Source organism: Camelus bactrianus, chromosome 26 (assembly GCF_048773025.1).
Source record: "Camelus bactrianus isolate YW-2024 breed Bactrian camel chromosome 26, ASM4877302v1, whole genome shotgun sequence".
In the NCBI taxonomy this organism is placed as follows: domain Eukaryota; kingdom Metazoa; phylum Chordata; class Mammalia; order Artiodactyla; family Camelidae; genus Camelus; species Camelus bactrianus.
Window position 1 is genome coordinate 10,654,301 of NC_133564.1, and position 13,592 is coordinate 10,667,892.

A 13,592-nucleotide genomic window follows, 5' to 3' on the forward strand; every position below is an offset into this window, starting at 1 on the left:
TCTGGTTTTCCCTTCCTGTTCTGACACTCTTGGCATACGTTCAAAAACATATTTCTTTGGTCAATGTTTGCAAACCCTTGCAGTTCTTTTGATGTGAATAGTATGTCGTGGTCAGACCCTCTGTAGTCTTCCAGGATTGTTGCTCAGCCCAGAAGCAACGAGGAATTGACAAGGTATGTCTCGAGAAGCACGGGCTTCTACCCTGAAGGCAACTGCACGAGGTCAATAGAGAGTCTTTGGTCAAGGGGAGGCTCACCTCCTCACACGGGGCAGGAGGATACTTCAATGAGCAAGGGATGCTGAGAGCTGGAGGTCAAGGTATTAACAATTAGCTGAATGCACACAAATGTCCCCGTTCCAGTTTCAGGTTCCCATCCTTATTTCCCTTGTGGCTTGTACATTTACTAACTACTGTTACTCTGTAATGAAGAGTTGTCCCGTCTCCATTTATTCTGTCTTCTCATTCATATCAGTATGAACGGATGGCTATTTATTTTATCTTTGGGTTATAATGCAATACTTTATTACCTTTTTTGACGAAGTTGTTTCAACTTTGGCCGTTGGGACCTCTTTCGGGTTTCTCTTGTGACTTCCCAGCATGCTCCATTTTGGGGGGAGCACTTTCTTATTTTGTGAGACTAAGATGCTCCCGTCTCTTTTTGCATTTTCCCTGCCTCAGTCCTGGAGTCAACCAGCTCTTTAAGGATTCCTGGCTCCACACACACACACTCAAAGCTCTACCCCCAATCCATACATTCATAGACACATATTAACAGATTGCAGGTGGCTTGAAGAACATCCGTTTCAATAGCTAGAGGTGCAGAGACTAAGAGCTGGAAAACGGAGAGGCTGTCCAAAGCGAGTCAGCTCATGAGTGGCGTGCAGACCTAGAACTTAAGTCTCGGCCCTCCAGGCCAGTGACCCGCCACGCCCTCAGAAAGAACCCTCACAGGACCCATGTGAGTGGTGGTGCTTTTATTAAGCAGAGATCAGTGGTGCTGAGTGTCTCGTGCTGCTCTGGGGACACTCCGGCCTGAAACTAGACTCTGCAGCAGTGTTTCTTCCGACTTCTGCATTCCGCAGGCAGGATGGAGCAGCCGTGGGTTCTTTGATGCTTACAGACACCACCCATTTTTTCACATTCGATGTTTTTCACCTTTCTTTCATGCCCTGTGAAGGAAAGGGAGGTGGAAAAAACCCAAAGAAATGAAGGCATGTTTAACCAAAGCTACCAGAATTCATCGTGGAGAGAAAATCTCCAGACTGTCGTCCACAGGGGTACAGCTGGCCCTCTCCCTATTTCGGGGGGACCTGTGAGCCTAGAATGGTTTTTTGTTTTATGGGTTTTTTTTTTTTTTTACATTTTTTTTAGTTGTAGAAAAAACTCAGAAAAAATATTTGATGGCACATGAAAATTATATGAAATTCAAATTCTAGGGTCCACAAATTGTTTTATAGGAAGAGAGTTGCCCTCATTCATCTATACATTGTCTGTGGCCGCATTCATGCTACAACAGAGATGCATTGTCCTGACAGAGAGCTTGGGGCCCACAGAGCCCAAAATATGTATTAGCCGCCCTTTACAGAGACAGCTTATCAACCTCCGTGCTATGGTGTCTTTCCTTTTCGGATGAAGAACCCTTAGGTCAGAGAAAGCAGTTTGTGCCACAGATGAGGGATACACATCACGTGGTCTTCACAGACGCTTCCTAAAGTGCCTGCCTCTTTTCCAAAAGGGTAAAATCTTACAAGCACTCAGCACAAAGTACACAAACTAAGCATTGGACTGAGCATCCTCACCCCTGATCGCTGTGCCTCCCGTATCCCACGCAAGGAGAGCTGTTTTATAAATTGGCATTTAAATCCCACAGCCATGGCTCGTAGTGAGCACCGGCCTTCTTACGCTCCTGTGAGTTGAGCCGGAGAGAAACTGTGAGAGGTCAGTGACTAAGTCGTTCGGAGAGCAGGGGAGGAGGAGAGGGAGCCTGCGTGATGTCTGGAGGCAGGAGAGCAAGGAAGAGAGTGACACACAGCCGGGAGGAACTCATGAATGAGAAGAGTGTCCACCAGAGTCCGTGGCGTTTACAGGCGCTGGGTGTTTGTGATGGGGGCACAGTCAGCCAGGATTTGGGGGACCTGCCTTCCAAGTCCTGCTCCCCCATAACCACTGTTTTCTTTCAGGGGCGGCAGAGTCTCTGCATTTTTCATAAGAAGGCAAGGTAATTATAAATTATGCATGTATTTATAATGTATGTGTAATTATAAAATATATATGTAATTCATATTATTAATAGGAATGAATATATAAATATATTATATTCATGTATTTAAAATTAGTGTCACTTACATTAGATAAGTGTGAATACATGTCCATGCGCGTCCGTCTCTACACCCACACCCACGCCCACGTCTGCGGCTACATCCGCCTGCCTGTCGTCTGTCTTAGGCTGTTCACCAGACAGGTCTGAGTCTCTGTTTTCCTGGCACAAGGTGGGATTCGCCTCTTATGTGGTTAGGTGGGGCCACAGCACTTGCTTGGTTAGTTTGAGTTCTGAGCAGAAGGGCCGCGTTCTTTCAGGGCTGGAGCCCTTCTTGCCAACGTGAGGCTCCTCAGAGCTCTTTCTTTGGACGCCACGCCCAGCAGCCTTCACGGGGGCGGCAGCGCCGTCGGGAGGGTCTGAGCAGCTGCGCTGAGCGGAGCACCCCTGTGATGGGCTGGCATCCTCTGAGCAAGACTTAAACACTTGCTCTTGTAAGACACCAGGATTTGGAGGCGGCCGTAGCCACCGCACAGCCTGGCGCCTCCTAGGCTGACCTACATGGAGGGTTGCCAGGTAACAGGAGCCCCAGTTTAATTTGAATTTCAGATCAACGACAAATAGTCTTTTAGTACAAGTATGCTCCGAGTGTTGTGTGGGTCCTCCTCAAGCTAAAAGTGTTTGTTTGTATATAACTTGGTACGTAAATTTGTTTTCTGGGATTGCTGACTATTTAATAAAAACATGGTCTCTGGAACCAAACCCACTTGGGCTTGAGTTAAAGGCTTCACCACATACAACCTGCATTAACAATTTACTTCATTTCTCAGTCTCATCTGTAGGACGGACCTAAACATGCATGCCTACCCCAGAAGCACTGTTACGAGGAGGCCGTGGTCCAGCACATCAGAGGTGCTGTCGTGTTGGCAAAGAGTTGGTGGACGTCATTGGCCATTGTGGGCAGAGTTGTTGTTATTCACAAGGAAGTGACCTGTAGGCTGCAAAGTACCCTGTAAATGTCGTCTGTCACCATTACTACTTATGGGTTTACTTCTAACTCGCTAGGGACGATCGGGGGAGGACACTTTCCACTTCTTTAGGCTGCTCTTTCCTTGTTAGTGAACCAGAGCTTGCTGTACGTGCCGCACTTCTTTCAGATACGACGTTACTCGCTGGTTACGTGTTCCAGTGCACCCCCGGGTGAGGAGTCCACCAGACCCTCCCCACTCCGGGCTCCTAGGCCACCCACTCTGCCATCCTCCCAGTGGGACCCACAGCTTACCTGATGTTGCCTGGATAAGACATACGAGGAAGAGAAGGAGGAGGTATAGCAGCCTCATGACGGGAGATGAATTTTCGGGATTGCAGGTGGACGCAGCAGTGGCCAACGGCACATCAGTGGGGGCCAGCGATCTGGGAACGAGTTTGCAGAATTCAGCTAGACAGACAAAGCTTGTACTCCCAATAAGGACATTCAGTGAGGGCCTGGGTGTAATTGGAGGATGTCTCATCTGTGGACAAGTGGTCCCAGGCCCGGGTGTGCCTGTCACAGAGGAAGAGGTGAACAGGGGTCGGCAGTTCCTAGTGGATCCTCACTTCTGCTTACGGCTCTGAGGTTTGGTGCCTTTTTTTTTTTTTTTTTTTTTTAGAAAAAAACTATTAAAAATGGAATTCTTTGTAGTCAATTAGTTATTTATTCATTCACCTTTATTGCATTTCTCTGCACCTGCCCGTTTCTCCTTAGGAAGGCAAAGACCCCTCCCCACCCTTTAGAAATTCAAAAAAGGAGAAGGGATTTTGGACATTGAAACAAGCTTCTCTCCCTTTTTACTTTCAATACTTTTTTTTGCTGCCGTTTTAAAGGGAGAATGGGTTCTTGTGGGGCAGGCTGTCAGCAGGCCAAGCTCCTGCTTCAGCCACAACCAGCTGAGGGCTTAAGGGCTGGAGGATCCTCGCCACAGGCGCTACGGCAGTGCGCTCCTGTGGCAAAGGGGTTAAACGCACAGGAGGAAATGAGGTCAGCCTCCTTCTTCTCTCCGTCTCTGTCTATGCAGTGTTTTTATGTCTCTTCTTTCCCACTACGTGTGAATTTCTAAAGTAACAAGTCCTGTTTTATGAGCTCACGTTCTCAGCACTCTGAACAGTGCCTGGCACAGAGCAGGTAGTCAAATATTTGTTTCCATTAATAGGTGCTAGTATAGAAGAACCCGATTAAGGGTGAATAAATAAATGGATGAAGAAAATAAGGGATGTAGCTATAGTGGGGTAAACGTGTGTGTGTGTGCGCGTGTGTGTGAGAGAGAGGGTGAGAATGATAGGGTGAGTGGGAAGTTGTGAAAGGTTTCGTAGAATTCTGCTTTCCTAGCAAAGAAGGAAAGGACGTGCCGTGGTGGATCACGTGAGCAAAGGCTGGTGCTCCCTCAGTAAATCAACCAAATAATTTATCATCTAAACGGGACATTTTTAAAATGCAAGGGACTTACTGTTAATAGTTATCCTGGAACAAGAAGAGTACACTGGGACGTCTCAGGCAATTTGATTTTTTTTTCTTTTTTTAATGGAGGTACTGGGGATTGAACTCAGGACCTTATGCACACTAAGCATGTGCTCTACCACTGAGCTATACAGCACCCCTGTCTCAGGCAATTTGAGAGCTACTGCCGCCCTGTCCCCGAGCAGACCTCTTTGTTAGTAAGCGCACGCTTCTTTGCCGAAGGCCAGGGGGGCCCTCGAGTTGGGTGCTCTCTCTCAGGGCCCCCCCAGCACTGCCCTGGGAGCGGCCGAGGCGCACTGACCAACCACGGGCCCTCCTAGGACGTGATGGCTGTTGGTGGTGTTGGTTTATCTTTCCAACTTGTCCTTTGCCCATTTTCCTCTCTCAGCCCAAGGACTATGGGATGTGAGACTTGGAAAATACAGCTCTACCTTGTATATTAAGAAGTCAGGTCATCAGTAATTCATATGCACTTCTGATTTTATACTAAGGTTAAAGACGCTTTTGCTTCCAACCACGTACCATTCGCAATCCTACGCTTTTATAGATAGCATTACCACAGGTAATCATTAGTCTGGGAGGAGACCCAAGAGGGCTTTCCTGCTTCCAGCTCCTGGTGAGAAGTTCACCCACCGTCTCTTAGAAAACCCTCGTGGTCCTAAGATGATGTCAAACCCTTTTTGGAAACAGGTTGGGATAACAATGAATGACTGCTTTAATATTTTGGCTCAGGCATAATCTTCTGGTTTTGAGGGTCTGGTGGGGACGCACTAATTTGCTCCACCCTAAAGTGTTTCTGAGCACATACACCCCCTCACCCACCCATCCTTAGTACATCAGAGTGTGTACATAGTGCGTCACCACACCTAGCCTTCACCGACCCGCTTCTCTTCCGTCTGAAATGAACTAGGTACCTCTGACCTTTTCTCTCTGCCCAGAAGCAGCTTAGCAATAAAATGTTACCACTTCCACTCTTTTGATCAGCATCTGAATCTTTCCTTAAGTGGAGATCTATTTTAGTTTAGTAACATTGACCTAAAAGCAGACTGTGTGTTTGTGCTGATCTGTCTGAGGGAGTCACGTTTAACTTGGCAGAGCAGCTCTTGGGGTTGTACCTCCTTGGCCCCAGCAACAGCGCTTTTATAATAATAATAGAAAAGAAAGTACAGACTGAAAGCTTTGTCCACATTCCCGTCTCCTATACTTTTATGCTGAAAACAATCCTTTTATTGACTCCCTAAATATTACGCATATATTCTCGCCACTTCTTCATCCCCAGGTGCTCTCGCCTGAAAACCTACCTTACAGCTGGTTCCTCCGCCCTTCACAGACTGTCTGCTGCCTGTCCACTCAGGCAGGGACACCTGAGAGCAGTGGCCCATTGGCACAGAGTTAGGGGCCAGGTCAGCAATGGGCAGAAGAGGGGCTGAGTGAGGTCATGCAGCATGCATTATGACCCCGGGTTGACAGGAGTCATTCTGGTGGAGGGGCAGGGGACCAGCCAGATTTGAGCAGTAGCAACCCCACCCCCACCCCGAGCCTGAGAGGAAGGAGAGGAAGTGGGGACTGCAGACACTGCTTCCCAAGGGTTGTGCTGAAAAATCGAGCAAAGCCCAGATGAAGCTGATCAATGCTAGAGAGTCAAGGAAGAAGGGTTTAGCTGCTCTTAGTTTTTTATAGATTCAGTAGAGGGGCCAAGAGATCGAGCCGGTGAGAGTCTCATCCACGAGGGAGCAGGAGGACCCAGATGGAAAGGTTGGCCTCAGACCTGAGCATGAGCCCATTAGCTCACGATTCACATAGAAAAGCCACCTTCTTCTTGCTGCTGAGGTCAGAAGGGTATTCCTCCCATGCGAGAGTCATTGTAAGACACTTAGGAATGTTATGGCAATAAAACAGGTTTTATGGGGGTAAAACTTGAAGGTTAAGAAAAAAATTAAACATGGAAATCCCAGTAAGGAAGATGATAAAAGTCTAAAAAAACAGTAAAATCAAATCACATTTAAAATCAGACAAAAGTTGAGTGATAATGAAATAAGCTAAAAATAAAGAATAAAAGGGATATGAGATGTCAGAGGTAACAGGCTAGATTCAGAGACAACCAGTGAGAGGGAAAGAAGGAAACATTCGTCGCGGCACAGGAATCCAGAACCGGCAGCAGAAATGACACACCTAAACCAGAAGTGGAACAAGGATCGTGAAAGTCGAGAAAACGCTTGAATGTTGGGAGCAGCTGAAATAAAGGTTTGGTTTAATTCCTGGGCCAAGGAAAACTATCAAATGGATTTAAGAAGATTAATGTTTGAAAATATGATTTGGAAGATCGCTTTCAATATATCATAAAGGTTTTTCTGTGGATAAGGAAGAGACGGATCAAACTGAATGGGACCTCACAGGCAGTGAAGCTCTGGGTTATGGGAGTAACATCTCAATGGTGCGATTTTGCTCCTTTTCCAAGGTATTTGGAGAGTGCGCTTTTGGGCAGGGGTCTTTGTGGAAGCTGTGAAACCACAGAGCACAGACACCATGCCCTGCACCCCAGCCGGAGGTTTTGTTTCTGCCCAGTAATCCCCAAAACACAGTCTTGAAATGAGAGCCTTTCATGTGATGTTGAGTCCAGGGACCCTCAGAGGGAGGAGAGGTTGGCAGGTGCACCGTGGGGTTTGTGAGCAAATAAATACGAAAATCTGTACAACCTTCAACAGTGTCGGCAGTTTCCCACTATTTTGTCTCATTAAACAGATCTAGGTTTTGGACCTTCGGTGCTGTACTCTCTGTGCTCACAGCGCATCATTTTTAAGTAGTAACGTAAGACTGCAGAGTTTGAGAAGTAAGTGTCTTGACCGAAACAACAACAAAGTTCTGAGGGCAAATTTGGCTCCGCTAGGGGTCTGGCCCTGAGTGATGCTCTCGGGCCGGTGGTTGCACGGGGCTGAAGCCATCGCAGGGCTGTGCCCATGCCGGCTCCTGGGCTGGGGACAGCTCGTGGGGCATCTTGGCTTCTCCACGCAGTCTCGCCTCGTGGTCTCTCTAGCAGTGATTTCACAGCCAGCCAGGCTTCTCACACGGTGCCTCGGGGCGCCCACGGCCCTCGTCCTGGGAGAGGAGAGAGCCAGGTGAGAGCTTCACCCCCACCATGACATCAGAGGCTCTCAGCATCACTGTGACCATCCTCTTAATCTGAGGCGGTCACAAAGGCCCTCTCAGCCTCCAGGGAGGGGGACAGGTGCTCTGCATCTTGTTGGGAGAATGCCGTGGTTCTGGAAGGGCATGTTTGGATAACAGTGTGCCACACGCAGGAGAGGACCTGAGCGTTGGTGCCAGAGAATGACTCATTTTAAAAACAAAACCCACAGAGGTGAATTGCCTTCCCTCAAATCATCCAAGACCAGCTCTGCTGCCTGGGGGAGAGTCCAGAGCCGGGTTTGGCCTCACAGGAGCAGGGCCGCCTGGCTGCTGGACACTTGCGGACACACGTCGCTCCCAGCTTCTTCCAGGCCGCGGGCCGTGGGCCCTCACAGGTGGCGGCAGGGAGCGCCTTCCTAGCCCGTCTCTTCCCTCCTGCGTCAGTCTGCAGGTGTGAAATGGGGAGACGGCCCACTGCCCCTTCTCATCAATGCCAATGCGGGTTTTCTCTATTTAGGGCCAAGCATGTGCGAGGTAGGGGAGCGGTCTCAACAAAAAGGAAGAATTGACTACACTCTTTAAAATTAACATATTTTAACACACTTTGTCCAATTCAGCTTTGCTGTCAATTAACAGTACTTTACAAAGCAGCGTCTCCCCTCAATGGCCCGCACGTAAATGAACAGGGCAGAGTCCACGCCCGTCAGGACGTCATAGCGCGATGGAGACTTAGAATTTTACCCACACGTGTGCGAGTGAGTTAGAAGCACGAACCAAAAGGAAGTGAGGACGCGGGAAGAACAGAGAGAGGACGGGGGGGGGGGGGCTGCCTCCTGTGTGGAGCAGTCGTGGTTTCTCGACAGAAGTGGGGGTCCAGTGGGACTGGGCCCATGGGCTGTGTGTTTTCGGGGTGGCGTGGGGTCGGTGAGGACATGTAGGGGCAGGAAGCAGAAAAAGCAAAGCGCACAACACCGGGCAGCACGGGGAGGGACTGCGGGAGGTCAGGCGACCCCAGGGAGCGGGGCCCCTAAGCCTGGACGCAGGGAGCGTCACCCGTGGTCCCCGATGGCCAGTGTGGGGACTTAGAAGGACGTCCTCCAGGGTTTCGGAGATCAGCCTGTGATCGCACACAACAGCAGGGTTACCAGCGGGAAAGATTCTTTGCCTTTGAATACAGTGGTTTAATCTGGTTTAAATTTTACATAATTTTTGGAAGGGAGCAGGTTCTGAGTCCGCATCGGTCACAGCCGCCCCTTCGCTTTCTTGCTACTTTCTTCGGCAGCATTTTACTTTGGGTGAGCCGCAGGTGCCAATCTGCTTCATTTTTGGACCACACTTGACCGGCACACAGACGCCTTTATTCCCAAGGCAGCTAACGGTATTTCCTATATCTTTAGTAAAACCTGAAAGAAAAGAAAAAAAGGCAAAAGAGGATCAGAGATGAAGGCACCATGTCAGAAAGGCAAACTGTGTCCCCTTCGAGTGCCCCAGGGGCGTTCTTTCCCCTGGTCTTTGCCCTCAGGACAGTAAGTCATGAGTAGAGGACAACTTGGATCCAGCTCTCAGACAGAGACCGGCACTGCCCGGGGACCGGTGGGTCCCCACTGTTCTAGAACCAGAAGGTTGAAGGCTCTGATGTGTGGCTGAGGAGCTGGGGTGTGACGAGGGTGCTGTGCGAGGTCAGCGAAGACCACCCCAGAGCTATGCGACCCCCGTTTCCACAACATGCCAAAGGTCTCAGAACCAGAACCAGCCAGCAGGTGTCTGTTTTTAGCATGTTGTTTCCCAGCCCATTCGTCGACCAGGTAGCTGGGCTGAGGCAGGAGATGATGGAGTGTAGGGACTGTTTACAAGGGCTCTGTGTCTAAGTAACTCACAATTGACAGTAATAATGGCTAAGAAAAACCCTTTTGTACCATTGTCCCTAACAGCTCAGAATTCTCGCAGATCTGGTCTGGGTGTCATCCTTCCCTCACCCGCCCGCCTCCATGGCCTCCTTCTGATCATCTGTGTCTTCTCATCTTTCTTACACTCCTGTCTTCCTGACCCGTTCTCCTCCGTCCTCCTCCCCACTTCTCTTCCAAGCGCTGCATCACAGCCGGAAACAGAACTGATAAAACGAAGGCTTTTCAACATACTGTCTAACATCTAATCAGTTATCTCAGGCCTCAGCCTCACATTCTCTCTCTTTCTCCCTCTTCCCTTCCTTCCTTCACCCTTTTATCCTCTTCCCGTAGGAACCAGGGCTGAAATGCAAACTAGGCACCCACTTCTGAGAACGGCTCTGGAGGAGCCGCTCCCAGCCGCGGGCGCAGCGCGGTGCCGCCAGGGTCCCGTCCGCAGGGCTCTCCCCGCTGAGCAGACAAAGCGCGGGGTCCCAGACAGCGGCTCCCGGAGGTCGGGCTGGGTTTTACTGTCCCCCAGATTCTCTGGTCACCCAGACACTCCACCCTTCAAGTAGGAAGATTTATAAAGCGATGTTCTGGACTTCTGTCCTTGGACAAAACCAAATTCCTGGCTTTTATTAAAAAAGAAGTGTCTCCCAGCAGAGGCTTCCTCTGTTTCACAGCAGACTCCGCACGAAATATAGGGAGGAGATGGACTTACAAGCTACTGGTTCCTTCAGGGTGACTTGCAAACAGCTGTGACTCGCACAGGAAGGTTCCTAGATTCCTTCCACACCGGGGACATGGGGCTGGGTGCTCATGAGCAATTCCTACGAGGTATTTAGTCTAATCGTGTGTAGAGAGAAGATGGACAGAGAGAGAGAGAGACAGGAGAGGGAGACGGTCCTGTCCTTCCCATCTGTCCCGCCCGCCTGCCGCGGGGGCCCAGCTCACCTGGAACGGACAACAGGACCGCGAGGAGGAAGGCGAGGAGGAGGTAACGGAGCCTCATGCTGGTGGCCGGTGAGCGTCAGAGCAAGCGGGGGCCGGAGGGAAGGCTGGGCCGTGCACTCCGTCAAGCTCCCAGGATCCCGGGAGAGTTCAGTTTTGGCTGCAGCTTTGGTAATTACAGAGCGATTAACTGAGCCTCTTGCCTGTGTGTCATGGGAATGGCCTTTAGAGCACAAAGCACGCTCAGTCACCCTTGCGCTAATCCGGATGTGGAAAATCCCAGAAAGACCTCTCCTCCTGCCTTTGGGACCGGAAGCTTCTTCCCATCTCAGTTCAGCTGATGGGGCAGGGGTGGGGCTGGGGATGGACGGGGCCCCGTGCCCGGCGCCCAGGGTGGGGTTTTTCTGAAGGAAAATAAGTCGCATTAATCGTGACTCCTTCCTTAATGATGTTTCCTTAATGATGCTTGGAAGAGATGGATATATACTTCCATATAGTTTACCTCTAGGTAAGGTGTTGATCTGTTTATTTATAGACTCTGCGGGGCCAGCGCTGCTAAGTGCTGTAACACACCACCGGAGAAGGAAGCAGCACCTAATCCCGGTCTACTTTCTCTCTTCGCTTATAATGTGTTTTAAAGATCCAGTTTGCCGCACAGCAGACGTTTGTTTTGTTTTGTTTCTCTTTTTTTTTTTTAAAGAAAGCTGGTGATCCTGTTGTGTGGACAAGACTGAGCATGACTTCCCACAAGAGGAAGTCTCTGATGGGGTGTGAAAAAGAGGGCTGGCCCAGGTGCCACAGGAAGGGGTTCCCATCCAGGACGCTGGTGTGGCTGCCAGGGGACACGGCCCTTGGCAGGAATTCCTATGACTGCAACTGCTTCTTTCCCCTGGTGACAAGGTCTCAGGGTGAGTCCTCTGCCGCTGTGTTTATCCTGGAGGTGCAGCCTAGGGGCACCCTTGTCCACCAAAGGGAGGGTCATGTTGCTTTTGCAGGGAGCTCACGCCCCAGCGAAACCACAAGGTGCCTCACCCCAGAAACCAGAGATGTAGTTATTATAGGATTTGGGGAAGGGTTGATTTTAGGTAAGATCTAAATGAATTATTAGTTTTCACAGACTCAGAGCACAAAACAAGGTTCTGTGGGAAATGGTTGCTGTCACACCCAGACTCGTGGTCCCCGTCTTTAAAGGGGAGATAAATGTTGTGTCCTCAAATTGCCCTCCCGTGAGTGAGGGGGAAGCTGACACAGCAGCTCAGTTCCCCAGGTGAGAAGGGGTGTCCATTCCCACAGGTGTGCTCTTTGGAGCAGCAGAGTTGTTCCCATCCCTTGTGGCCAGGGCCAGCTTCATGGCTTGTGACGGTCACACAGGGACCTGCCCTCAGAGGGGAACCAGAGTCGGGCTTAATTCTCTGTCGCCACTGCCAGGACAGTCTCCTGTAACCCCACAGCTGGAATAACTCCGCCAGGTGCCGCCGTTCGGGGTGCCGCTTCTCCAGCGCCGGGGGACGCCGGAGCGTGGGAAGGACATGGTCTTTCCAGTGTGTGCACCGCTCCCTTCGCCGTGCAGAGCCTTTCGGTTTGCTGTCATCCAGCGCGTTTGTCATTCCCTTTGTTGTTTGTGCTTTTGGTGTCAAATCCAAAGTAAGCTTTGTTGAGACCCATGTCCAGAGCTTCGCTTCTATGTCTTCTTGGAGTTTTGTGGTTCCAAGCCTTGTGTTTAAGCCTTTGATCCATTTTGGGTTGATTTTTGTGTATGGTGCAAGAGAAGGGTCCAATGTCATTCTTGTGTGCATGGCTGTCCAGTTTTCCCAACACCACATGTTGAAGAGGCTGTGTATTCTTGGCCCTCTTGTCAAAGGTCATTTGACCATATATGTGTTTTTTTTTAATAAAGCGTATATGGGTTTACCTCTGGGTTCTCGATTCTGTTCCATTGATCAGTGTGTCTGTTTTTGTGCTGATACCTTATTGTTTTGATTACTGTAGCTTTGTAAGTGCAATTTGAAATGAGGAGATGTGATGCCTCCAGCTTTGTTCTTCCCGCTCAAGATTGCTCTAGCTGTTCAGGATCTCTCGAAGTTCCACGCACATTTTAGGATTGTTTGTGTGTTTTTTCTGTATCTGTGAAAAATGCCAAAAGCTCTTTTTAGACCATCATTTTACCTTTAATTCATATGTTTTATAGGAAAAGAAATAATAACTTTGTTGGAGCCAACTAAATTCATCACTAACATTCACTTGATAAAGTTGGAAATAGAACTGAGCATTAATTTCACCATTTTTTAGAGCTGTCTTAGAATCAAATGAAAGGTGGAGACTTCCCATGTGACCTCGGATGCTCCACCGCATTCCGATGCCCCTGCTGTCTGAACTCTGACCCCAGTCTCTGACTCAGGAGCACTACTGGTCCGTTTGGGTTCTTCCTCCCCGTGCTCCGGCCTGGAATCTGCCTGGGCTGGAGACAGCCTGCCTCTCACCCGTTTGCTGCCCGGGCTCCGCAGTCACGGGCCTGCAGTGCTCGCGCTCAGCATCTGACACGGTGGCATCACTGCCTTTGGCTGCTTAGTTGTACACTGCAGGGGGCCGTTCCCAGAGCAGTTTCATTATTTTGGTGAACGGCGATGTTAAGGCTCATTTTGGGGATTCCGCTCCCCCAGTCCTGAGAGCCCAGAGCCTCGATTAGGGGCTGGAGTCAGGGATGATCAGTCTCCCGCTCCGTCTGCCGGAACCATTCCTTGTCACCCTCGAGAGACCGCTAAACAGTTACACGGCAGGGTCTCCAAGTCATTAGAAGGCGCTTCAGTTCAATAAACACTTGTTGAGCTTCTGTGTCAAGGCACTTAGGCCAGACGTGATTAAGTTCCCTGCCCTTCA

The 13,592-nt window shown here is 49.8% G+C and overlaps 2 protein-coding genes and 1 long non-coding RNA gene across 3 annotated transcripts; 1 reads left to right on the plus strand and 2 right to left on the minus strand.

Moving 5' to 3' along the window:
• Positions 1-854: 854 nt before the first annotated feature.
• On the minus strand, positions 855-4,006 carry LOC123616364 (beta-defensin 33). Its single transcript, XM_045515402.2, has 2 exons — positions 3,534-4,006; positions 855-1,160 (listed from the first exon to the last, which is right to left on the minus strand). Exons 1-2 carry the CDS (start codon positions 3,767-3,769, stop codon positions 1,040-1,042), a joined length of 357 nt encoding a protein of 118 aa, XP_045371358.2. The 5' UTR covers positions 3,770-4,006; the 3' UTR covers positions 855-1,039.
• Positions 4,007-9,035: 5,029 nt separating this feature from the next.
• LOC123616405 (beta-defensin 1) lies at positions 9,036-11,308 on the minus strand. Its single transcript, XM_045515527.2, has 2 exons — positions 10,719-11,308; positions 9,036-9,281 (listed from the first exon to the last, which is right to left on the minus strand). Exons 1-2 carry the CDS (start codon positions 10,774-10,776, stop codon positions 9,145-9,147), a joined length of 195 nt encoding a protein of 64 aa, XP_045371483.1. The 5' UTR covers positions 10,777-11,308; the 3' UTR covers positions 9,036-9,144.
• On the plus strand, positions 11,084-12,474 carry LOC141575092 (uncharacterized). The gene is made up of 3 exons (XR_012502416.1): positions 11,084-11,223; positions 11,416-11,623; positions 12,009-12,474. It is a non-coding gene; the product is annotated as an uncharacterized LOC141575092 (long non-coding RNA).
• Positions 12,475-13,592: the final 1,118 nt, after the last annotated feature.

Bases quoted from the DNA above. Each gene is read 5' to 3' on its own strand.
- LOC123616364 (XM_045515402.2), bottom strand. From the start codon at position 3,769: ATGAGACATCCTCCAATTACACCCAGGCCCTCACTGAATGTCCTTATT. The intron at 1,161-3,533 runs GTGGGTCCCACT...AGGGCATGAAAG, and splicing joins CAGGCAACATCAGGTAAGCT to AAAGGTGAAAAACATCGAAT.
- LOC123616405 (XM_045515527.2), bottom strand. From the start codon at position 10,776: ATGAGGCTCCGTTACCTCCTCCTCGCCTTCCTCCTCGCGGTCCTGTTG. The intron at 9,282-10,718 runs GTGAGCTGGGCC...CTTTTCTTTCAG, and splicing joins GGTCCTGTTGTCCGTTCCAG to GTTTTACTAAAGATATAGGA.